Below are 24,300 nucleotides of genomic sequence, written 5' to 3' on the forward strand. Positions count from 1 at the left end.
AACATTTTAGTTGAAAATGTTGTGAGTTAAAGGCACCATAATTACTTTGCAGGGTAGGAAGCAAGTAAAAATTCCTCTTCCCACCAAATATGTCGTTTCACCAACTCTTTTTTTTTTTTTAATAAAACTTTGTGCAGCTCCAGCTTTTCAAATTCTTTATAGCCAGCTTCCACTGGTAGCACATTATTTTCACAGATATTTCATGTGAAAAAGATACCATTTTTTTAATGTAAAAATATTTCATGTGTCATAAATTACCAATCTAAGAAATCAAATATCTATGTACACTGTAAGGTCTACATTTTTCAGAGCAAAATCAAACTACAAGCTTACAGCAGTAGACAGCACGCTAACACATGCGGCAAGTTGCATGTTAGTTTAACCAAAATGACAACTTGCCTTGCAAAATCAGCATTTTAATTTACATACTAGGTCCACGTATATCCAATACAACTCAGAAAATCTGTGTCAGAGAATGGGAGAAATACAATAACCAACTTCTGTCCCATCTAAGAAATGAATATATGCAGTGGTGCATTAAATGCCTATTGGTCTCATATCCATGTAATGGTGAAATTCCTTATTACTTCTGTAAGAGATACCATACCTATTGTCCAGCTTCATGGACAAGAGGCAAGACTAGCTAAAGATATATCTTCTGCTTGTACTTAGTCGTAAGTTACTCCAATGAGGAGACTTGTAGCAGTATTTTGGGAAGTTTGTGGTCCTGTTTAATTCTAGGACCTTGAAGGCACTGACTGACTTGCAGGAAAAGTTACCCTTTACCAAAGGCACAACCAACCTTCAGCACAATCAACCTTTTCTACTCCAAAAAGAACTGAGCTGGGCTAAATATAGGTTGGCAGGACATATTTTCTAGGGATCATGGTGTGGCAAAAGCTGTAATAATGACTTTTAACTGTTCTACAGCTAAATAATTCATCTCAAATCCAAAGCTGTTTTCCCTTAGATTCTGTTCTCTTGCAGCAGTTTTACAAAAGTAGCCCCAGCCATGTTTGAAGAGGTATACCTTTATTTTTTAATTGGTGGTTGTACCCTCTAATGTTGTGTTTGGTTTTTTTCAACTTATGCTGTTCCCAGCGTATGAATAATCTGCTGTCCAGATCTAGCCTCATGTTGCCAGTTTTAGACATTTTCCACTCTGAACTCACTTGGCTTTGAACTTCCAGTCTCCATCTCACTAGTACTTTGAGCCTTTACCTTATTTTGCGTCATCTGTAAAATTTCTTGGAGTCGTATTTCTCTCACTTCCATTTTTTTAAAAAATGTATTAAGTACCAGTAGTAATGGGAATTCTAGTGTCCAAGAAAGCCCCTGTTTCTATTTGTCCAGTCCGTTGCTGTCTAATGCAATGACCCATTATATGTGCTCGGGTCCCTCTTCCAGAAGTTTTTTCTAGCTCTTCTGGGACTGCAGTTCTTTGACGTAAACAAAGTTTCTACCAATTTTCAGCCTAAATCTACTCCTGGACAATTAATAACATATACAATGTGTTTCTCCCAGGTCAACTTTATTCTTTGTTAAAATTCTCTGATGGTCAAAATTCTGCCATGATATTTTATAAACTATTATTCTAGATTAAAGCCTCAGGAAAATAGACAGTACAGACAAATAAGGATTAATCATTCCTTCACAGTACACTTTCTCAGTGGGACCAATATTTAGCTTACACAGAAAACTGTTTAAACCATATCTTGAGTACATCTTGCTGAAGTTTAAATGAACACTACAAACAGCCTTTTTCAGATTTCTCTCCTTTATTGGTAGTATTTGAACTATAATGTTGCTTTTCTAGATAAACCTGTAGTTCTGGTCTTCTTTCTCAAATAATTTTTTCCTTTTTCCCCCTCCTAATCTCTTTGGTTCCTTTATTCTTGTACCTCTTGTTTTCTGCTACCACCACCTCATTTCGTGTTTTTACCTAAATTCATCTTCATAGACTGTTAAACTAGAATTTCTTGTGAGTAGTATAAATGTACTGGCATTTTTACTACAGAAGCATTTTTGACATATTTTTCTCTATTCATATTTACCCTTATTATTACTTACTGTGATTTGCATCTTAGAATTTCTGTTAATGCCTTTCTCAAGTACTATTGCCATGAGGCATTGTAGTAAGAGGCACCAAGTGTGTCTTTGCCCAAGAGAGTCCGTGATGTATGGTAATTTTCACAAGGTAAGAAAAGTTGGCTGCCTAAGACATGGCAAAGCCAGTAAAACCTTTTAGCATCTTCAACACTGGCTCTACTGTGGAGACTTCAGAGCACAACTGAATCATCAGTTCAGTGAAAAAGTTTGGCATGTGTGCCATTCTGTTTTGCACACACAGAGACTGTGTCCTTTTTTGACTAGGGACAGATGACATGAGGAGTTGCAAAAGATTATCTTCTAAAAATACATCCCAGGAGTTCCTAGAACTGATTGTTACATGAAACAGATAACAAGCACCATGTCAGATTCATTACTCATGATACTTTTCAGAAGGGCCTGCAGCTATGACATTCTTTCCTGCTGTCAACTACAAAAGCACTGAGTAAATACAGAGTTCAATATGCATTATCTCTGCAGCTTAAAGAACATGCCTGTAAATGTTATTAGTCCATTCCAAGTTCACAGCTAGGTGCTGCAATTTTTTCTATCCATAATTGCATTATTGCAATTCTGAGCTATGATTCTTCAGTATGACTTATTTTTGAAAGGAAAAAGAAGCCAAAACCTTGCCGTTATAAAGCTGCATAATAGTACTGCATCACAAAGAATTTATTTTGCTTTTTGTTCTACGACTTAAGTACCTATGGCTAAGACTTTTTGTTTGTCCGTCATTTATGCTCCCTTGCAGAGTGCACAAGAACCACCACATACCATTGAAAAGAATACAACAGAGGAACTGCAGGAAATATTCAGGAAGGAGTCCTGAAAACAACACAAGTTGACGCTACCAAATGACTAAATCTTTAAAGTAATATTCCTACAAATTTCAATAGTAGTAGAGCTTGTAGTGGTAACACCGTTGCCTTTTTGCCCAACCTGGAAATTAAACCTGAGATCATTTTAGTAAGGAGGTAAGATAAAAGGGGACCTTTATTTGAAGGCCTTCAGGAGCAGTTATGGAAAGATACCCACAGAAGCCCACCCCACCCCACAGGGGTGAGTACATTTTTATAGGTTTTAGGAAATTAGCATAACTGATAAAAAACACTAATTAGGACAAGTGGTGACACAATTCCCCCCAGGTCAAGCCCCTTCTCTGGAGCTCCCTGTCAGCATTAGTTTTACTTTTTCCATGAGAATATCTCAATGAGTTGTTCTCAGTCTTGGTTCACAGGAAGAACCAAGATAGTACCTTGTACCTGTTGGGGCTTGGAGCTCTGGAATGTATCTTTCTGCTTAGGAAACGGCCATGGAGAACTGCTGGGAAAACTAGCTACTAACACAATAGATGACAATGTTACAAATATATGTGTAAAAAATACAGAGAACATATAAAAGGGAAAAAAAGGCAAAACCCAAATGGCATGAACACAGGAAACGAATATTAAATTACAAGGTACACACCACTGTCCTCACACTGCAAAATTATGCTAGTAGCAGGTAAAAGTTTCCAGAAGTTTATGAAGATGGCAAGTATATTGTTAAAATGCCTCTAAAGACCATGAAAACTACTAAGCATGGAAGTGTAGTTTTGGCAGAATTTAAAGAGAAAAATATTCTTGAATTGCTGTTCAATGGTGCTCATCTGATATGTATTAAAAATAGGGTAATACCTGTTAAACAAAATTATTTGTGTTCAAAGCAGCTTTCAATTATTCTAGGTACATTGAAGAAATGTATGTGCTCTAAACTGTGAAAGAGTGAAGGGTTTTCCTTGGAGTCTCACAAGTTGCAGAGAATGCTGAAGCTGTAGCTTTTGTGATGTGAATGGTATTTCCTTTGGCTATTTGCAAAACAAGAGCTTCCTTCAGTTTCAATTCAGCTGTTCCAGGCCTCGGTGCATTTTACAGCACAGTTTGTTTCCCAGTTTAGCAGCTCAGTTGCCAGTGTGCACATTTGTCTTCCACTACCTGGGAAAGATGACTGAAGGAAACACCAAGTATCTGCTTTTGTTTCCTGTGCCTATTGCCAAAGACTGATTTGCATTTTTCAGAGTCTTTTGTAAGGCAGGTTGTTGACTCTTCACTACTCTACGCACTTGCCATGCCCACGCCACATACTACTCACATGCTTTATTCTTGTCCTTCTTTCTGGAAATAGGCATTTCATTCTGTATCTGGGATAAGCTGACAGGGAATGGCACTCTTTATACTGGCATCACCTTTGTATTGCAAGAGCTTTGGAGGCTGCAGAGTAGCAGGGATGCAGTCACTACTACTTGGGGCCTGTAGAACAGCAGGAGTTATGCCAGGGTTAGCTTTCAAAAGTCTGATTCATGCAAAGTGAAGCTAATAACCACTGACAAGAATGAAGAAATAGTTTATCACCAGAAGTCTTGTTGTGACATCCGAACCTTTACATCTATGTCGAATATGAAATGGCCATAATATTTTGTAAAAGAACAAAACCCAAGGAAAAAGGACTTTCAAAATTGATAACTTTTGCTTGCTTCTGTTTATTTTCAGCTTGGTTATAGTGATCGTGCCAAAATAATGTGTAATTATGTTTCACAGTCTGTGACTAGATCAATTTTAGAAGATAATTTTGAAGGATTAATCTTTTTTAGCTTCTCATTGCTTATTCTTCTCCTCTCAGGACCTGAACACTGATTCATATTTGCACTTACTGATTAATGTATATAAACAGAGACTGTTGTGTAAAACATACATTTATTTAAAGGGTAATAGAAAATCTTACTTGAATTTACAAATTTGATGTAACCATTCTGACATTAAGCATATTTCAGTTAATATCTTTCTAAACAAAAGCTTGTGAACTGAAATTTACCACATCCTACTGTAAAGGATTTCAAACACAATCACAACCGAATTAAGAATAAGGTGAAGAAGTAGTTGCATGGTTTAGTATTAATAAACCTGAAATAGAAAAACAGGTTTTTTTCATATAATGGTCCATCTAATAATCTGATGCACTGATGTATGCTAATAGATTTCTCAAAAAAAATATATCCCATTTTTAAACAGCATTGCAAAGCATAAATAAACTTGCTATGAAAGGAAAATCATCTTCTCTGCAGAAGCAAAAGCAAAAATAGACCTGTCAGTCACTACTCGAACTGTCTGAACTGTTAGAAGATGAACTTTTTTCCTTTCGTCTCTTCTTTTTCTCCTTTTTATGATGCTTTCCTTTCTTTGATTTATGCTTTTTCCCCTTTTCCTTTTCTTTTTTGTGTGATTTTTGTTTTTTTGACTTTGGCTCATCCTCTTCTGCTGAACTTGATGAGGAAGATCTAGTAAAAAAATGCAGATCAATATGTAATTAAAGAAGGAAAATTACACAATAATAATTTAAGGTGTCAGAATGTTTGTAATGTCACAAATTGAATTTGGTGTAGAATTTGTACAGTAGCATCCACTGGAAAGCTTATGATATCTGAGTCTGCATGTTTAATTTAAATGATTACTTTTCTAATACAACTTTCATGCCACAAAAGCAGTATGTTTATAATACAGATAAAAAAATAATGGAATAGGCAAGTTGTGTGGGTTTTTAGTTTTTGAGAAAAGAAAGACCAAGAGTATGGTCCATCAAAAAATAAAGTATGACAACAAGGTAGAGCTTCTGGTTTTTAAATATCACATGATCAGTAACAATGCTAATTAATGCCTTCAGATATATGTCTCTGATGATGCAAGAATCTGAGAGAAATTGTTATGATAAATTTTTATGTACTTGCAGCTCATACTATGGGTCTCTAACCAGCAGTGAAGAGTGATTACATACAAAAATAAACTATGAGGACAATAAGTCATTAAATATTCATGAATGCTAAAGAGGGGAGTTTTATGCTATTGTTTACTTGATTAACTATTACTTGAATGTAAAGAAAACTGTTATAGATAACTATGTAGTTGTTGGCTTTCGCTATTATATATGGGCTTTTGCAAATTACTTTGATATAGTAAATTTTGTAATCTCTTTTTAACTGCTTTTTATATAGTATAATTTGTGTAGCCTTTTATGGGCAATACCCTAATCCCTGTATTGTTTATTTTAGTGTGACAGATATATATTATAGTTTAAGCTTTCACAAAATATTAAAATAGAGGCTATGTGCTGTATATTATAACATTGACTTTTGCAGAAGTAATTGTAGTTGTGAAATAGTAATTAATGCCTTTATTATTTTCACTAATTGACAATGGTGAAATAGCTAATATTAATTGTAAAAATGGTCAAAACATCTGTATGATAAGATAACATTGAAAAGAACCAGGCAAATAACACTGGAAGAGCAAGGAGAAATCTACCACCGACACTTTGACTATTAGTAGCTGTCAAATCACAGACCAGGGGGCCTTGTGAGAAAATAAAATACAAGACTCTCTAAGTCACATCTGCATTGCGGCACATACTCTAAGAAGATGTGGCCAGGAGTAGAACTAAGCTAAATAATTCCTGGAGCATGTAAACTCAAAGGAACGTTTAATCTTCATGAATATGCCTTTGACCAATGCAATGAAAAAGTATGTAACAAAAGTTGTTATAGTTAACCACATGCATCTGGCTTCAGCTGTGCACCTAGCGCTGTTACTTTTGCTTTATCCCTTATTAAACTTTAAAAAATTTTAAAGAGTAAGACTTGTCTATCACAAAACTGACAACCAGATTGACTCTTTTCTCTTCTACTTCTTCACAACTGTAAGGGCTGTCTTCAAAAGTGGAAGTTTAAACTACACAATGTAAATAAGGGAAAAAAAATTTAATACAACAAGTATTAAATCCTGTTTCTTTGTTTTGGAGAGACATCTTCTTGTGGTCTTCATATACATTTTACAGTTTATACCGTCCAGTGCAATTCCTGGCATATTGTCTTATCAATTATCTTAATGATGAAACATTAATTTCATCTATAGTCTCACTTTAAAAATGGAAAAAAAACTCAAAAAACCAAGTCAGTCCACAGGCCAGAACTCAGATCCACAATACATTGGGGTATTATGACATTTTCCTCTGAAACTGGAGTAATACTGTTTTTAGGCTTCTACGTTAACAGGTACACTAACACTCAACATCTGTTCAGTACTAGAGAAGTTTCCCTTTTGATAACAGCGAGTTACTCAGAGCACATGTGTGTGCCTGCGGGTGTGCTTACACATGCATGTCTGCACACAAAGAACCCTACAGTCCCTGAATTTTAGAGAGCCTTCTCCGCGCTGGCTAGGCTGGGGACCAACCGCACAATCCTCCTGACTTGTTCTTTTCTCATCATAGCTTGCCTAGAGTTGGACGGTCAGGGGCAGTTCTGCTTTCTCTGATCTGCAGATCTGCAGCTTGCTAGAGCTTTCCAGACTCCTATAATCCTGACTGCACAGCAGAAAGCCTGTAACTCCACCACTAATCTAAGAACATTTACCTTACCATTATTGTACCATTACCTTACCATTAGTCAGTTCTCACTGGAAAACAGAAAACTTTTCAAATGGAAGAAGTACTTGCAAATAATGTTGCATCAATAGAAGCAATATTTCATGACAAAACACAAGTATCAAAAATATTTCTAAAGCTTTGTTTTGAAATTAAAAAGGTGTGTGAAGGTTACCTTTTCCTTGATCTTTTTAATTTTGTTTTCTCTTTGCTTTTTCTTTTTTGTTTCTTTTTTTCTTCCTCTTCATTTAGATCTATAGGTAGAAAGTTAAAGTTTAGAAAACACTTGTCTGAATTAAGATCAGCATTAAAAAGTAGCTTCAATGGCAATGTCAAGTTACTACAAAATTCTTGTTAAAAGTCTTTCTTTTCCTTTCCCCAAATTTTGGTTTGTATAGCAATTTCAGAAATATACTGCAGTAGCAGCAGGACTTTTATACACAACTTACATTGTATTGACATTGATCTATGCACTAAGAATGAAGGAAGGCCTGTAAAATGTAGCAAAAAGACCTTTTCCTATACCAGATTCAGGTTTTCATATCTGCTCGTTATCACAGAAAGGGTGATAAAGTACTGGAATGGTCTGACCAGGGAGGTGGTGCAGTCACCATCCCTGGATGTGCTGAAGATTGGATGTGGCTCTCAGTGCCATGGTTTAGTTGAGGTGTCAGGGCATGGGTTGGACTCAATGATCTTGAAGGTATCTTCCAACCTAGTCATTCTGTGTTTCTTCTGTATTTTAACAGTTTTGACATTTAACATACATGTCCAAGAACAAATAAAATAATATTCTGTCAGGCATCCCTGAGTTACTTCCACACATCCCTACCTCATGCTTCACAAACAGCAATGCCATAGTGAGACACATTTGAGTTAATTGTCAATGTACTGCCTACAGAAACGAGCAAAAGACTCTCCCCTCACCTGGTTGCGTCTGCCCCCTGCCCTAATGCTCTGCAGTGTGATATCATGATTTCACATTTCACTTACAAGCAATGTTTTTATGACACTGATGAAATTTCTGACCTTAGATTTTTATATACCAGTTCAAAAAGTACTTTTGAACTCTCCAAAAGGCAAATCTACCACATAAATACACATTCAACTAACAGGGAAATACTGCCTTTACAATTTATCCTTAAAAAAGATAGCCAATTTTGAGTATTTCATTTTATTCCTATGACCCTTTCCATAAAGTCTGAATGCTGGTGTAGTTATTCTTTTGCTACAATAAACACAAATTATTGGTCTGTATGTTATGGAATGGAACTTGAAATAATTTAGTATTAATAAAAGAGCAAACTACCTTTGGAGCAATGAAAAAACATGAATGATAATGAGTGAACAAGCAGTATTTTTTAAAGAAAACAGTGCAAAATCTTGAGATGAGAAAATGGCAAAATTCCACCTGGATAACTGACAGATACACATCTCCTTACAATATACACAGCAGCCACAATTTGCAAAAGAATATATAATAAAAACAGGAAGATTAGAAGATCAAGTAAACAGCTGTTTTTTCCTGCAGATATCCATCTTCAATAAGCTTAGTACTGAAAAAAACCAACCTTTGCATTCAAAAGTACATAGTAAGTGGTAAGTATTTCTTCCAAAGAGACTTGTTCCAAGAATGTACCATTGCAGTACCAATTCAACAATCTTGATAAACACCCATCCATTTCTTTTGAAGTGTACAACTAACTATAGGGTTCTATCTGCCCCTTTTCCTTTCTAAATAGCATCTTCAGTAGGAACTAAACGACAGCGCATACGAGAGAAAAAGAACAAATCATAATGAAAAACAGAAGGGCTGAGGAGAAGAATGTTCATTCATTTAAAACACTCTGAGGTGAAACTCCCCTTCTTTCTTAGGTGCACAATCTCTTTTGAGTCCAAATTCAAATGAACTCAAGTATCTGATAAACAATTCATTTATTCTTATTCTGACAAGGAGTTGATACTTAAGAGCTTCCAAATATAGAACAGTACTTCTCAAAATATGAATGACTGAATTCCAGTCTACTAGCTGTTTCAGTCAAAATCCTACTTATAAACTGGAGAGAAATTCAGCTGTCATATTTCTCAGTAATTAGAAGATGTTTAAACTATATGTCATAATCAAAAGATTAACTCAGAACACTCATGTTATTTTCTTCTAAGTAGCTTCTTTGTAAAAGATTAATTAATCTCTTGTATTTAGGAGCCCCTTTTGAGATATTCCAAACAGGTACATTAATAACTCTAGAAGGAATTAATCATAATACTAAAAGAGTGTGAACCTCTGAAGTCTAAACACATAAAGTAAAAGACCTATTTTTACATCACAGGCTAAAAGAACTAAAAGTAGTTATCAAAAAGGATAAAGTGAGAGTCCCTGCACGTCAGAAAACTATTATCCAAAACCCACAAAAAACACCTTACTCTTTTTTTCACGCATGGCTTGCAATCTCTGCAGTTCCTCTTCCTCGCTGTCCTCACTGCTAGTGCTGCTAACATCTAAAACAATATCTCTTTGAGGATCTACTCGGAGGAAGTTTCGACATTCAAACGTCAGATGACCAGCTGAACAAAATAAATATACAGAAAGAAAAATTACACTTTATCAAAAAAACATCAAAAACATTGACTTTTGTATTATTCAGTTTTGAGAAGTAAAAGGAAAAAAGGCTGTGATCTGTGAAAGGGGCAGGAGAAAGCTCACTTTGAAAAACTCTCCAAGAATTTGACAGGTTGTACAAAGCACTATTCAATAGTGCTTTACGGCCTCTCTCCTATTCCGCTAATTTGAAGATTTTTTCCAACTTTAGGTTCTATTTTTTAATGATATTAGGTATTTCTTACGAAATTACCTAAAAATACAGCATGAAATATTTCAAAAACTACAGTCAGTGTTGCATTGCTTAACTCCCTCTAGTGAAATTGTAGAATCATATTTGCCCATGAGACATAATCTTTAACAGCCAGTACTTAATACTGACTAAACTACTGCCTGACCAGTATTTTTAGTTTTCTAAGTTGCATCTTGATAATCATGACCAGCTAGAAACCTTGTGCTGAATACACTCATTGAAATAATTTAAAAAATGAAATTTAAAAAAAAGGAAGATATGGTTTGGGAGACACATTAATTCAAGTAGTAATTGAAATAAGCTCATGTTCTTAGTAAGGATGATGACAAACTACCTACACCTTCAAGACAGAGATTTTAGAAACATATAAACATGGATCATATGATATGACTACAAATTTTTTTCTCTTTGAGAAAGCTTCTGATACTTGCTGCATGTAGAAAGAAAGCACTATATCTGTATTTATATCCACTTTCTTTGAAAGAACAGATACACAAAGCAAGTAATTGACAAAATTTGTTGCAAAAGCCTGAAGAGAAAGAATGAAGAAAATTTTTTTCCCAGTGTAACACTCATATAAAAAACCCAAACAGCTTAACTCACTGTGCTAAAAGTTCAAGACAATTCAGTACAAAACAGTGTCTCTTCATCCAACATTCTAAAAATAAGAGTCAGTGATTAAAAATTTGAAATCTTCACTAAGACCTGTCTCCATTAATCAGGAAAGTAGCCACAGGCATTTACAATCAGTGTATAATCCAAAGCATGAGTTAAATGCCAACTGCAGAACCTGTAAGCAATAAAGGTTGCTGTTTCTTGAAATATAAAATGCAGACGATAGTATTCTCTTAGAATAAAAGTTTATACAGATTTTAAACTATTTTTTCTGGTGAATTAGATTGTACTTAACTTCAACTGAAATGCCTGCCTCTTTGCAGTCAGATTCAGAAGAAGCACAAGTGCACATCTCCGTATATATCAAAAAAGATGCTTTCATTTCAAAGTTTCTCAAGTAATTGCATTCAAATGTTGTACATATGAATATAATAGCATAATTTTTTTGCTGAGACACTCGAGCATTGATAACTGTGAGAAACCAGAGAACAAACATGAAATAAACAGAAGAATGATAACATGGTAATTTAGACTGACAAATGCCCGGGCAACAAGGGAGAAGAATACTTCTTTCCTTTTTTCCCCTCTCCTCAAAAGGCAGTTCCAACCAACATTGTAAACTGAAGAAAACACTGTAACTTTATATTGCTTATTACAGACTTACGGTAGCCACACTTCTTGCATCCAGCTCTGATATTATCCTTATTTCCTCCTGAAAGAGAAAGTTTCACCAATTAGGTGTTGCTGAGGAGAACCTTCAAGTTTCTTTCAAATGTGGATTGATAATGTCAATACACAGCCAGAAGTGATCACCCCTCACGAGTATTAAGTACACCAAGATGTCTTTAAAAAACTGCATTTCTAAGGCTACTTTTCTGGGCAGTAATCTACCAGAACACACTTGACTAATTTAAACTGCTAGAGATCATTTGGTCTTACAATATTTATTGCCAAATCCTAATTTGATTTATTGTGACCTTTCCACTTGTTTAGTTAGAGTATGAACACAGTAATAGACATCTAACATTCCAGTGATCTGTAGTACACAATATAAATTCTAGTAGTGCAAGGATGTTGACAGGTATTCACTGGAAACTCTGAAGTGATTTATATTTAAATAACCAGAATTGACTTAACAAGGCATTTAAAAAGACCAAACCAAATCAAAAATCAATCCTTAAAAACAAAGAAGGAAATTAAAAAGTCAACAAATTGTTAAATTATTCTGAATTCAGACAACATGACTAAACACAAAAAAACACAAGAAAGCAAATGTGTAAGAAAGTGAAGACAGTAACAGTAAAGTTTGGATTCTAAACAGGGAAAAGGATCTGAATAATGCAAATTATAGGTATTGAAAGTGTGTGATTCTGCCGTGTGAGACAACAGTTAAGTTAAATAGACACAGTAGGACACAATGCAGGAAAAGCACCAGGGATTTACCCCACCCCCCAACAGGTCAATCTTAATTTTAATCATTTAAGCCATTGGTAATAAAAGTGACAACTGAATTCCCAAAATCAAAGGATGCCATTCTATCTCCCAACTGAACACAGCAGAAACACCCCAGCACCTTAAGCAGTCATATACTAGCAGAAACTGAGTACATCAGTCCCCTTAATTTAAGCTATGACTTACTGAAACAAGCACTGTCTTTAAAAAATTGTGTTCAAAATAACAGAAACCTTCAAACCTCAAGCTGAAAAAACTACCTTGGAAACTTGGACAGCTCAGGTGTATGCCTTAAAAGAGTGTTGGAAAGCCAAGCAACAAAGATCCATACATTCCATTATAATGGATTATTTTCTGCAGATCCCAAACCCTTAATATTACACATCCCCTTCAAGGTCAGCAGTGTTCAGGTCCCTGTTTTGTGACAGTCCCTTTGTTAGAAGGACACCCACGAGTGAGATAAGGAGGTAGGGAACACACAAAATAAAAATCAAAAGCATACCAATGCCATGTCACATCAGAAAAACAATCAAACCAGCATTTGCTTGTTCACTACTCCTTGGGACTAGAAAACAAGATCACCCAAGCCACCTACTTTGTCCTAATTTTCTGAAATATTTCTGAGTTAACCCCAACCCCACTGCATAGCTGACCCATAGGTAAAGAAAGATTTGGGATTCCAGCCAAGGGAGGTCAGTACACTCATGTGCACCCTACAGAAATCTGCAGTCTAAGTCAGGATCTCCAAAACAGACAACCAGCAGATAACAAGAATGCAAATATTGTCACCAAATATTCCTACGAAATTCCTAGGACTGACATTTTGTTATTGTTTTAGGCTTTAAATAATAATGTTAGAAGCAAGGGTTTAGACTAGATGAAATTTTAGCTGACTAAAAGCAAACTCATTGCAAGAAGCTTCCTTTCTCACTCCTTCTTCCCTCATCTTAATTCTCAAGACAATAAATGGCACAAAACTAAGGACTTCATTCGTTCAGTGGAGCACAAGACTGAAAAGAAAACATTTGGAAATCTTTGAATGCAAACACGTCTTCCTCAAAACTTCCTTCTAGAATGGGAACAAGCTTCTGAAGACCTTCGTTTAATCAGAGAAGCAGACCACCAAAGCTCAGGCCTGCTCACCTGCTCCCGAACCACCCACTCCTGGTTTTTCAGGGCAAGAAAACCCTACGGAGCAATGGCAATCGCGTTCAAATCGCGCAGGTGTTTCTGCCTGCCCTGACTCACAGGCACAACCTACTGGGACACAAGCACTAACCCAGAACGGCAGCGGAGAAAAGCCCAGTGTGACAACCAGCTAACCTCAGAGGAGGCCATGAGAACGCAGCGCTGGGACACACAGGAGCTCGGGGAGGGGCCCCGCAGCCACAAGAGGAACTCGCCCGCAGCGCTGCCCCTGCCCAACGCGGCCACGGCCCCATTCCCATCCCCATTCCCACCTCCATCTCCATCTCCCAGCCGCTACCCCTGGCAGCGCGGACTGGAGCAGTGCCCGCCGCTCCCCGCATGCTTCCCCGTGCCGCGCACAGCTGCGCACTGTCCCCGCGCAATTGTCCCACTTGTCCACCGCCCCGCCGCTCGTTCCCGTTCCCGTCCCCACGCTGCCGGGCGGAGCCGGCCGGCACTGCCCCTGCCATGGGCAGGCGCCCCTCACCCGGCAGCGCCATCCCGCCGCTCTCTCCTGACTGCACCGGCCCGCACGCACAGCGACGCCTCTCCCCGCCGGAAGGCTTTGCCCGGCGCACTCCCGGACCGTACCACTCCCAGGGAAGGCAGGGGGGTCTCAGCACCTCTAGGGAGGGAGCCACGGTGGGGAACCACAGATGTGTGGAGAAACCTTCGGGTCTTTCCCAAGACACGTTCTTTCTCAGTGAATCTCGGAGAGGCTCCGGGCAAGGACTCATTCTTTCATCCTTTCTTCCGGCTTGTGCAACTTCATCCCCCTCTTCTCCGAACTGCGTACGGGCGCCCAGGATGTCGGGCGGCTCGGGGCGGTAGGAAGTGTCGGAGGCGAAGGGGTTTCCGCGTCGGTCGCTGGGGAGGGCTCACCGGCCGGGCCGGTCTTTTCCTCACCATGAGCAACATCTACATCCAGGAGCCTCCCACCAACGGGAAGGTGAGGCTTGCGGGGTGAAATCCTGAAGAAGTTGTGTGTTGTTGGATTATGGGGGGACAGCGAGATGAACACGTGGTGATTGGGGGTGGCGAGGTCTTGTTTCTGTGGCGGATTCGTTTGGTTAAAGTTACTTCTTTGATGCTGCTGGAGTCAAAGCATGAGGCGTGATGCATGATGTCTGGAGACATACAACAGAGCAGTCCTCGGAGACGTAAAATAGAGGAGTCCTCTCTTCCCTATTATATCTTACCTCGTTCATTTTATTATGAACTCTTACTGAATGTAATGATGTTCCTTGTAAGAGTTATACCTTTGGGTATTTATGGGTTTTGGTTTTTTCCCATGTTATTTCGTTATAAAAATGATAAAGGGTATCTTAAGTTTCTATAAAGTATCAGCCATGTCATGTTATGAATGTTATGTTATGTATATTATTACACCTATATTATACATCTTTATTATACTTTATATTTATAATATTGATTCAGAGCTGTATCTCAAGTTCTGGAAATGCTAGTTAGAACTAACAGTAGCTACCTGATGTGCTTAAATATATACCAGTCTTACAAATATAACAAATTCAGATTTATTTTTTTAGGCAGATATAATTTTGATCAGTGACTAAGTTACAATAAAACTGAGGCTGCATTTATCTGTATGTTTGTAGGTTTTGCTGAGAACTACAGCAGGAGAGATAGATATAGAATTATGGTCAAAAGAAGCTCCAAAAGCATGCAGAAATTTCATCCAGCTGTGTATGGAAGGTAATGACTGAATGGGATGGGAGTTGTTGAAATTAATTTCTGTGCCATGTTTGGTCCCTTTCTGTAAAATGAAAGTTGTGATTATGTTTTAATGATTTAAGTTTATTTCTGTTTAGGAATTACTAATTAACAGTCAGACAATGTTCTTCAAGGTTGCCAATGAAGCTGGTGGAGAAAAAAAAGAAAAAATTTTTTAATGGTTTTCTCAAATTAAGCTGACAACATGGTATTGAAACATTGTCTTTCAGAGTCATGAGAGGCCTACTTCCAGCAAATATCTACAAATTATAGCAACTTCAGTGTGTGAATGAAATGACAGTGATGCAATATTGGACATTCTCCAAAATTCTCATTTCTGCATCACAATTTACACTACCTTTTTTTTTTTTTTTCTGTGAGTGCTCCTAATGTTTCAGTTACTGTATTTTTTTTGTTGCTAAAAGCTCTGTAAAACTTTTCACTGAAGTGGTGGGTACCAGAATGATAAGGTCCCTACTGAGAAACCTGGAACAAAAATCTGTGAAAGACTTGATACCTTTATATGTTTTCTAACTTGCGTTATTTTCCCATTTATGCATTTGTAGAATTGTGAAGAGTTCTTTTAGCCTTCATCTGTTAAACAAAAATAGCAGTCTAGGCTTTGTGCCTCCAGCACAGATCCAGTCTGTTTTGTCCAGTCTCTTTTCCCTAATTTTGAGACTTTTTGCAATGGTAAAAGAATTCCTTAGCCCATGATAAAGGTTCATGTATACTCAGTGGGCTTTATTTGCTTTCTGATTTTTTTTTTAATTGCTGCATAGCATCTTGTGCTTGGTAATACATTTAAGTATTTCTCATTAATATCCCAGCATATAATCATCCACGACTGTGTCTAGTTATGCTGCAACATTTGCACACCCTACTTTGTTTTGCAGCATGCTGCAGATTTATTTTTTATTGTTGTTATATCAACCAGGGTTTTGGTTCAGGTAATTTTTTCTTTTCATTCCTCTTGTTTTCTTATCATCTTGTAACCTCTGTCAGATAAATAGATAGATAAAAGAAGATAACTTAGAGAGAAAAATGTACCACATATTTCATTCTGCAAAAATTATCGGTTTAGGTACAGTATAGTAGTATAGGTGATGAAAAGTGTTTTATGCTGGTGAGTGAAAGTGCAAATCATCTGTATATGGGTATTGCTAATGTTGCATGTGAGATCTCGTCCAGGATAGAGCACAGTATTTCTAGTTCTCCTTTTAAATTGGTGTATTTCATAGTGTCATTACAGTAATAAAAACTTACAAGCTGAAAATACTGTAATTCTTCAAGATCATCTTGTCAGTGATGGGCAGGATTTTTTGCAAAAGAAACATGTGACACCACGGGATGTGATCTTGTAAGTCTGTGGAAAACAGAAGGGAACCAAATAGAAGCCAACAGTGGAATCTAGTTTCAGTATTTGCTTTCTGGAACTTCAGTCTCTGGACATCTCTGCATGATCTATATCAAAGTTTAATATCTTATTCTTTTTTCATTTTTTTTAGAGTATTACAATAACACAATATTTCACAGAGTAGTGCCTGGCTTTATTGTGCAAGGGGGTGATCCTACTGGTACTGGATCAGGAGGAGAGTCGGTCTATGGAGCTCCTTTCAAGGTGTGTATCTATAACTTACACATTAATTTGTTTTGTATCCTCTACCCATTGTTCTTCCTACCAAGTTCTGAAAAATCAAATCTTATATGAAATGCATACATGTGCAGTAGTTGCCTTCATGTGCTGCTTCAGTGTGTTTGAATATGCTCTTCTGAATTGAGAGTTCTTAGACCCAGCTATGCTAATGATATATATAATCATAAATATTGATTATATTGATAAACCTGGGGGCTCAGCAGCTGTGTTCTGTTCTGCCTGTTTTATTTCAGGTGGGGCAGGCACCTTTAATTTGTGACTGAAGCTGCAAAGCCTATTTCTGGCCCTTTGCTGCTAGACTTTTACATCTAGCATGAGCCTGAGGTTTGTGGGAGGGAATGGTACCTGAGCAGAGAATGAAGCAAAAATTACCAATATTGTAGTAGCATTGCTGCTTCAAAGTAGTGGTATCTCAGTATTGCAGTGTTTAGCATTGTGATATTACAGTGGTATTCTTCATGTTCTCCTTGCTTTGAAAGGAGTCCTATTTTGTCTTCTTAATTCCAGAAAATGTTCTTCCTATGGATTTCTGCATTACTCTGCTATTACAACCTGTTATTGCATCGTTAGTAACCTTACATGAATTAGGATTTAAATTCATTTTTCGCATAAATACAGTAATTGTTGTCAAGAATAGTATTTTTGCAAGAAATGTATGAAATGCAGTTACTTTTTAAAATGTTTTTTATTTTCTTAATATTAGGGGGATAACAAATGCAAATAAAAACAATGAATAACAATTGATTTTTAGGCAATGAGTGAAAAAAGATAAAATTAACAAGACAGACTTAGAATTTTTTTAATTAGTAATGTGTCTTTCTGTTACTGATATTTAGTTTTTAAATTTGTTTGTGGTGTGTTTATGGTTTCTTTTGAAGATTGTTCATTTGTTTGCATTATTATTGGTACTAGGGATTAGAAATACTGACTAAAAATAATTTTTGCCACTCATAGTAGGAACTTCTAAATATAATTCTGGTACTGAGTTTCAAAATACTTGAGATTTATTACTGCCTGAACTCAAAACTAGCAGCATTTTTTTTCTGTGTGTGCATGCTGATGTAAGTGATCTCACTCCTATCTCCTATCACGCTGCAGCTAAAGGAGTGAAAAGATAGTTTTATACTGAAGTTGTTCTCTTTTCTGTCCTGCCTTTACCAGGATGAATTCCACTCACGATTGCGATTTAATCGAAGAGGACTTGTTGCTATGGCCAATGCTGGGCCCCATGATAACGGGAGTCAGTTTTTCTTTACATTGGGTCGTGCAGATGAGCTTAACAACAAGCACACAATCTTTGGAAAGGTTTGTCACATGAATTGGAGTCCCAGTTTAAAGTCTGACAGAAGCTGCTACAAGTTTCTCTGAAGGCCAGTTTGGTATTGTTTGCTGCTATGTGCATTTGAAATTTGTTTTAGTGCTTCTATGCTCTCTCCATTCTCTTTGTTTCCTATATCTGGCAGAAATCTGTGGATTGTTCCTGTTATTATCTGTTTTGCTGTTGTTATTCTTCTAGATTGTATTTTCATCTTGTGCTGCCTTTAAATAATTTTATTTGTATTATTATGCCTCTATTATTATCGGTTCATCTAATATTAATGACATGTTAGAAAATTCCATTTAGAATTAATTTGATTCTAATTACCCAAGAAAAGTCAGGATGATGAAAAACATGAGATGAATTTGCCACTCTCATGATTTACTTAAAAGAAAATAAAGCAAATCTTTTTTTATTTCTGTGGTTTTCATTTTCCTGTTTCATAGCTCACAGTAACACTTCAACTTCTTCATCTGCCTACATTCTCAAAATTACCTGTATTCCTTTAACTTTTCTCATTAAATTCAAAAACCCAAACTTTTGTACATTGTACTTGCTGTCTTTTAGAAGTCTTACATGCTTACAATATTTCCTATAGCAGTTGTACTTACAAAATTTTTTGCATAGTAATTGCCTTGTATTTTGCAGAATAAATAACACAAATTACGACTTTCAAGCCTTTCTTTGTAAATTTGCCAGGTTACAGGGGATACAATATATAACATGTTGCGCCTGGCTGAAGTAGAAGTTGACAAAGAAGAGAGACCTCTCAGTCCACACAAAATAAGAAGCAGTGAGGTATGTTCTGTTTTGAAATGGGACATTCTGAAATTCTTTTGTGCATAGTGTTCAGAAAATTTGGCTTGTCCTTTTGCATATTGTTTTAAAATATTGAGCTACTTAATGACAAAATATTTAGTAAAGGTGTGTTTAAAATAACTGTTTTTTTAAACAGGTTTTGTTTAATCCATTTGATGACATTATCCCACGACCAAACAGAAAACTGAAGAAAGACAAACCAGAGGAAGAAACTAAAAAGTCCAAAGTAAAAGGCACAAAGTAAATATATGCAACAGAAGTGGTGGTTCATTTTCTTTCACCTTTAATTTTTTGTAGCTTGGCAGGTTTTTGCTTCCATTTCTGCCTTTGAAGCACTTCCTTGTTTCCGGCGGGTGAGGTCTTGCAAATCTAGTTTCTCTGACTGAAATGTTTCTGTGCATCTGCTGAGCTGTAACTGTTGCATGCATGGTGATAGTTTGTTGAAAATAATAGAAGGTAGTTTGTCTTTCCCATGTCCCACAAAGTGCAGTCATCTGACTGAGACAACACTGCAGGTGAAACCTACTGGTAGGAGTAACTGGGTCACAGCTCAATTGTTTGGGATTTTTTGAACTTATTTTATCAGATACCATTTCTCCCCACTGAAGACCTTAGCAAGAGGCATTAGACATTTTGACATGGGAAATCTTAGTTTCTCTGAATGAAAATTCACAAACATGCAATAGAAAGTAGTAGAAACTCTAAAGTGGGCATGCTGTCAGTTCTGCTGCATAAAAACAGAACATGTTGCAACTGACTGGTTCCAACAGTGTGAACAATTAACTCTTGAAATATAAGTTATACCTCATAATTTTTTTAATTGCATTCTGTGAATGAATACACATTTGATACGTTTCTGAGCTGTCATATCTTGAAAATCTTGTGTCTTGAATGCTGCTGTGTTGAGAAAAGAAATACAACAGAACTGTCAGCTGGGAAAGCAAGTCAACACAGGATTTCTTAATTTGTGTCTTAACTAATGCTTTGCTATCCTTGTTTTATCTCAGGAGTATAATACAACATGCTTTTCTGAATATTTATATTTTTTTGCAAAGTAAAATGCAACAGTTTCTTGGAATTGGTACATTTAGCAGGATAAAAGGTTTTTTTAAAAGGTCATGTACAGCACGACTGTCATGTATTTAAAGTTAATGGAATGTTAGTAAGACAATATTTAAAATTTTATACTCGGAATTTTCTTTTTTCTCTTAAAGAAATTTTAATCTGCTTTCCTTTGGGGAAGAAGCTGAAGAAGAAGAGGAAGAAGTCAGTAGAGTTAGTCAGGTATTTTACCAAATTATCATTATTTGTCTTTTTAACCTAATTACCTTTTCTGCATGTTTATGGAAAGTTTTAAAGTTTTGAGTCTTCTTCTTATGTTTATATTTTGAACAATAATAATAGCAGTTTCTTCAGTTTTTAGGATTCTGCTGTTACAGCATTTTGCAAAAACAGAAGTTTTTAGTTTTCTTGATTTTGAGAGTACCTTCAATTACTGCATGGAATTTTTACATTTCCGTGAACAAGAAGTTTCATAGTATAAATCTATGTCTGCTGTTTAAAAGTCATGGAAGCAATGGAAGCAGAAAGTTATCTTTTTCAAGTCCTTTATTTATGATTGCAGTTATATGGTAAAATACTTGAATACTGAGGATCATTTTATACATTTCCAGCACACGCTTAGCTCCACTTTCTTACATGTATTCATACATCTGTGAAGTGTGGTTATTGTGGAGAAAATAGTCCATTGTCATAATTTAATAGTGCACCATAGTGAAATGTTCACATTCCAGGATTGCACATGTAATCTTTGGTCTAACATTTCCTTCCCTGATTTGGCATTTAAATACGGCTAGTTTAAAATTTTCTTAAATAAATTTCTGATTTCATTTCTACTGCTGACCAAGGTGTTTGCTAGATTTCTAGGCTTTCTACACCACTTCAGTTAGTGATCAGACTACATGATCCTGCATCCTGTAGCACATAAGTGAAAAAACAGTTGTTAGTCCTCAGAAGTTAGCTAAAATACAAAAAGAAAACAGTGAGTAATGATGGACAATATTATAGTAATGTGATATCAGTCAGAATGATAGTAGAGATTTATTACAACAGCACCTTTAACTGTTTTTCTTTTTTTTTTTCAATTTACTGGTCAGACAAAGTTTACTTGTTTAGCTTAATATGTTCATCTACTGTTTTGCTCTTTCTGTTTATCTGGCTTATAATACTGGGTTTGATTCAGTTGCCTGGACTTCCTTTCCTTTCAAGCCAAATACTTGGTTTCAGTTTAAAATTGTCTAAATAGAATGCTTCTTTCATTATAAGCCGAGTTCCAGTGTTTTAAGGCTCTCTTTCAACTCAGCCTCAAAATCTCATCTGCCTATTTGTCCTGACTAAATTCTGCATTGGTTGTAGCTAGATAATTAACCATAACAACTCTTTATGAAGAATTTATCTTCATTCTTTGTACCAGAATAAAGCCTTCTTTTTGATACCTCATTGTTTGTTCATAATAGGCCTAGATCAGTGTCTCTAGTTCTGGTCATTATCTTAATCTGTTGAAGTACATGAATATCAGCACTAACTTGCATTCTCTGTTTTTGATAATAAAGATGGAAGGTCAAAGTTGTTATTGAGATCCTTGAATCCACAAAATTCTATGAACTTTATGTGGGTGCTAGATGCAGTAGGTCTTGCTTGTTTAAGAAGGGCAGAGAAGTTCTGGGTGAAACCCCTCAAGCTATGAACCAGATCAAGGCTGTTAGTGCAGTCGGGGATTTGGCTGTTGATCAGTGTTAGCCTTCGGTGTCCAGGCTGCTCATTGTCTGTACCTGTTCGGAGCACTGTGCCATACACAGCCCCACCACCACTCCAAACACACCACCCCTTCCTTAATGAAGGAATTATCTTTCCATGTTGCTGAATGTGTTAGTCTTTGTTTTCTACATAGTAAAAAACTGCAGTTGCATTTAAATGACTAAGATTTTTGTCCACACGTCTAATGTGTTCCCAAAAGCATTAGACAATGCATCTGCAATGGAGACATTGACAGTACAGGTCACAATACAGACTGTTCCTGTAACAGAGATTTTCAGTCTGATTTTTCCCTGAAAATCAAGAATATTTTTTTCAGGTTAGCATGTAGAATGCTTTCTCACTGCAGTCTTTCTGCCTGAAGACCTTATGTGTTAGATTTATTTGACTCCTTGTGTCAGTAAATGATTCTTAAATTATGTGTTCTAGACTGATGTATAGCAGTTAGTTAATTTCTTTTTTTTCCTTAGGGATCTAATTAGTGCAGTTAATAAGTACTAGTTTATACATGGTGGTTCTTTCAATTGTCATGTGTCATTATTGGGAAGTTAAGTTCTAACCCCTTTATTCACTTAGGTGTATATGTGCTAGACCTACCATCTTTATGATGTGTAATGATTGTACATGACTAAACAATATCTTTTTTTTTAACTCTCTCTCTGTCTTTAAAACTAAGTGCACTGCTATTGCAAAAATAAATCTGTGGAGTCAGTTTGATGTTTCTCTTTCTTCTGTTCTTAAAAGTGTTTATGCTTACTGGATAGACTAAAACTAAAAAGAAACAAGTTGTGTTTTTCTTACCATAATCCTTCTTCACTATCTAACCTCTTAAACTGAAATGAATAATAACTTTTTTCTTTTAACAGAGCATGAAGGGAAAAAGTAAAAGTAGTCATGATCTCCTGAAGGATGATCCACATCTTAGCTCAGTTCCTGCTGTCAAAAGGTTAGTATGTGATTTCCAATATCTAGAACAGATCTACTTTCAGTATGTTATATCCAATTATGCACATGTATACTCATGAGAAATGTCAATTCACGTTACTATTTAAAAAATTAAGAGTGCCAGTGCTAGATCAGACCAAATATTTTTCTAACCAACTAAGCTGTCACCACCACTGGCCCTCAGTGAATGCCCAGTAAAGAGTGAAAGCAGTGCAAATGTAAAGTTTATCTGAGTAGTTGCTCAGCTTCCTCTCAGGTTTCACCTCAGAGGACTGTCAGGTTTTGATGTGGTTCCTCTACTTAGTTACCTTTAATAGAGCTCTTCTCAAAGTGTATGTTAAGTCTCTTGTAACATTGTTTCAGTTCACAACGTCCTCTTCACTACCAGAGGAAGTATCTCCCCTTTTTGTTCTGAATCTGAATGCTACTAGTGGCATTTCCTAAGTTCTAACTCACATTCTGGAAGAGACAGTGAGCTGACAGCCCCTTTTATACCTCTCTTTACCACAGTCCTTTCTTACTCCTACTATCTCTTTCATAGCCTAAACTTTTAAAGATACTTAAATTTTCTTCATGTTGAAGATGTTCTTTGCTGTGATTATTCTAGACGATTGCTTTTCCCAACCTTCTAACCCTGCTTATGCTTGAAAATATCTTTTTTTTTCCAAATCTAAAGAACAAGCAAAATATCAGATTAATCATAAATCTGCATGCTTTAACAAACTCAGTTTTCTTATCTAGTTTTAGTACTTTATAAATTCTGGTTTTTAACCACAGTTGAGTTATAAAGTGAGAAAATTCCATGAAAATATGTTAACTCCGAGAATTTGCTTATCTTAGAATCCTAGACTAGCTGGTTTGGAAGGAACCATTAAAATTTATCACATCTAACCCCCCTTTTAGTGAGCAGGGACATCTCCAGCTAGATCAGGTTGTGCAGCACCCCATTCAGCCTGACCTTGAATGTTTCCAGGAGTGGAGCATTTACCTCCTCTCTGGGCAGCCTGCTCACCCGTGTCTCACCATCTATATCATAAAAAACATCTTCCTTATGTTTAGTCTGAATTTACTCCTTTCTGGTTGAAAACCACTACCCCTTGTTCTTTCACAATGGGCCCTGCTAAAAAGTCTGTCCCCATCTTACAGACCCATGTTAAGTATGAAAAGGCTGCATGCTATAAGGTGTCCCTGGAGTCTTCCCTTCTCCAGGCTGAAACAATCGTGCCTTTCCCCATTGGAGAGGTGATCATCTTCATGGCTCTCCTCCAGAGTCCCTCCAGCAGATCCCTGTCCCTCCTGTGCTGTGCCCCCAGAGCTGATGCAGCCCTGCAGGTGGGGTCTCAGCAGAG

General features: G+C 36.6%; 2 protein-coding genes across 2 annotated transcripts in view; one reads left to right on the forward strand and one right to left on the reverse strand.

Moving 5' to 3' along the window:
• Positions 1-57: 57 nt before the first annotated feature.
• SREK1IP1 (SREK1 interacting protein 1) lies at positions 58-14,404 on the reverse strand. The gene is made up of 5 exons (XM_005492980.4): positions 14,155-14,404; positions 11,692-11,739; positions 9,985-10,125; positions 7,736-7,814; positions 58-5,422 (listed from the first exon to the last, which is right to left on the reverse strand). Exons 1-5 carry the CDS (start codon positions 14,402-14,404, stop codon positions 5,233-5,235), a joined length of 708 nt encoding a protein of 235 aa, XP_005493037.2. The 3' UTR covers positions 58-5,232.
• Positions 14,405-14,424: 20 nt separating this feature from the next.
• The window catches only part of CWC27 (CWC27 spliceosome associated cyclophilin), a 98,260-nt gene continuing 88,384 nt past the window's right edge, over positions 14,425-24,300 (forward strand). Inside the window, exons 1-8 of the mRNA XM_005492981.4 lie at positions 14,425-14,616; positions 15,284-15,380; positions 16,907-17,019; positions 18,217-18,360; positions 19,073-19,171; positions 19,329-19,432; positions 20,407-20,476; positions 22,873-22,952. Coding sequence (XP_005493038.1) covers positions 14,575-14,616; positions 15,284-15,380; positions 16,907-17,019; positions 18,217-18,360; positions 19,073-19,171; positions 19,329-19,432; positions 20,407-20,476; positions 22,873-22,952 — 749 coding nt within the window. The 5' untranslated portion in view covers positions 14,425-14,574. The remainder of the gene's footprint in view (positions 14,617-15,283; positions 15,381-16,906; positions 17,020-18,216; positions 18,361-19,072; positions 19,172-19,328; positions 19,433-20,406; positions 20,477-22,872; positions 22,953-24,300) is intronic.

The sequence above is a fragment of the Zonotrichia albicollis genome, chromosome Z (genome assembly GCF_047830755.1).
Source record: "Zonotrichia albicollis isolate bZonAlb1 chromosome Z, bZonAlb1.hap1, whole genome shotgun sequence".
NCBI lineage: Eukaryota > Metazoa > Chordata > Aves > Passeriformes > Passerellidae > Zonotrichia > Zonotrichia albicollis.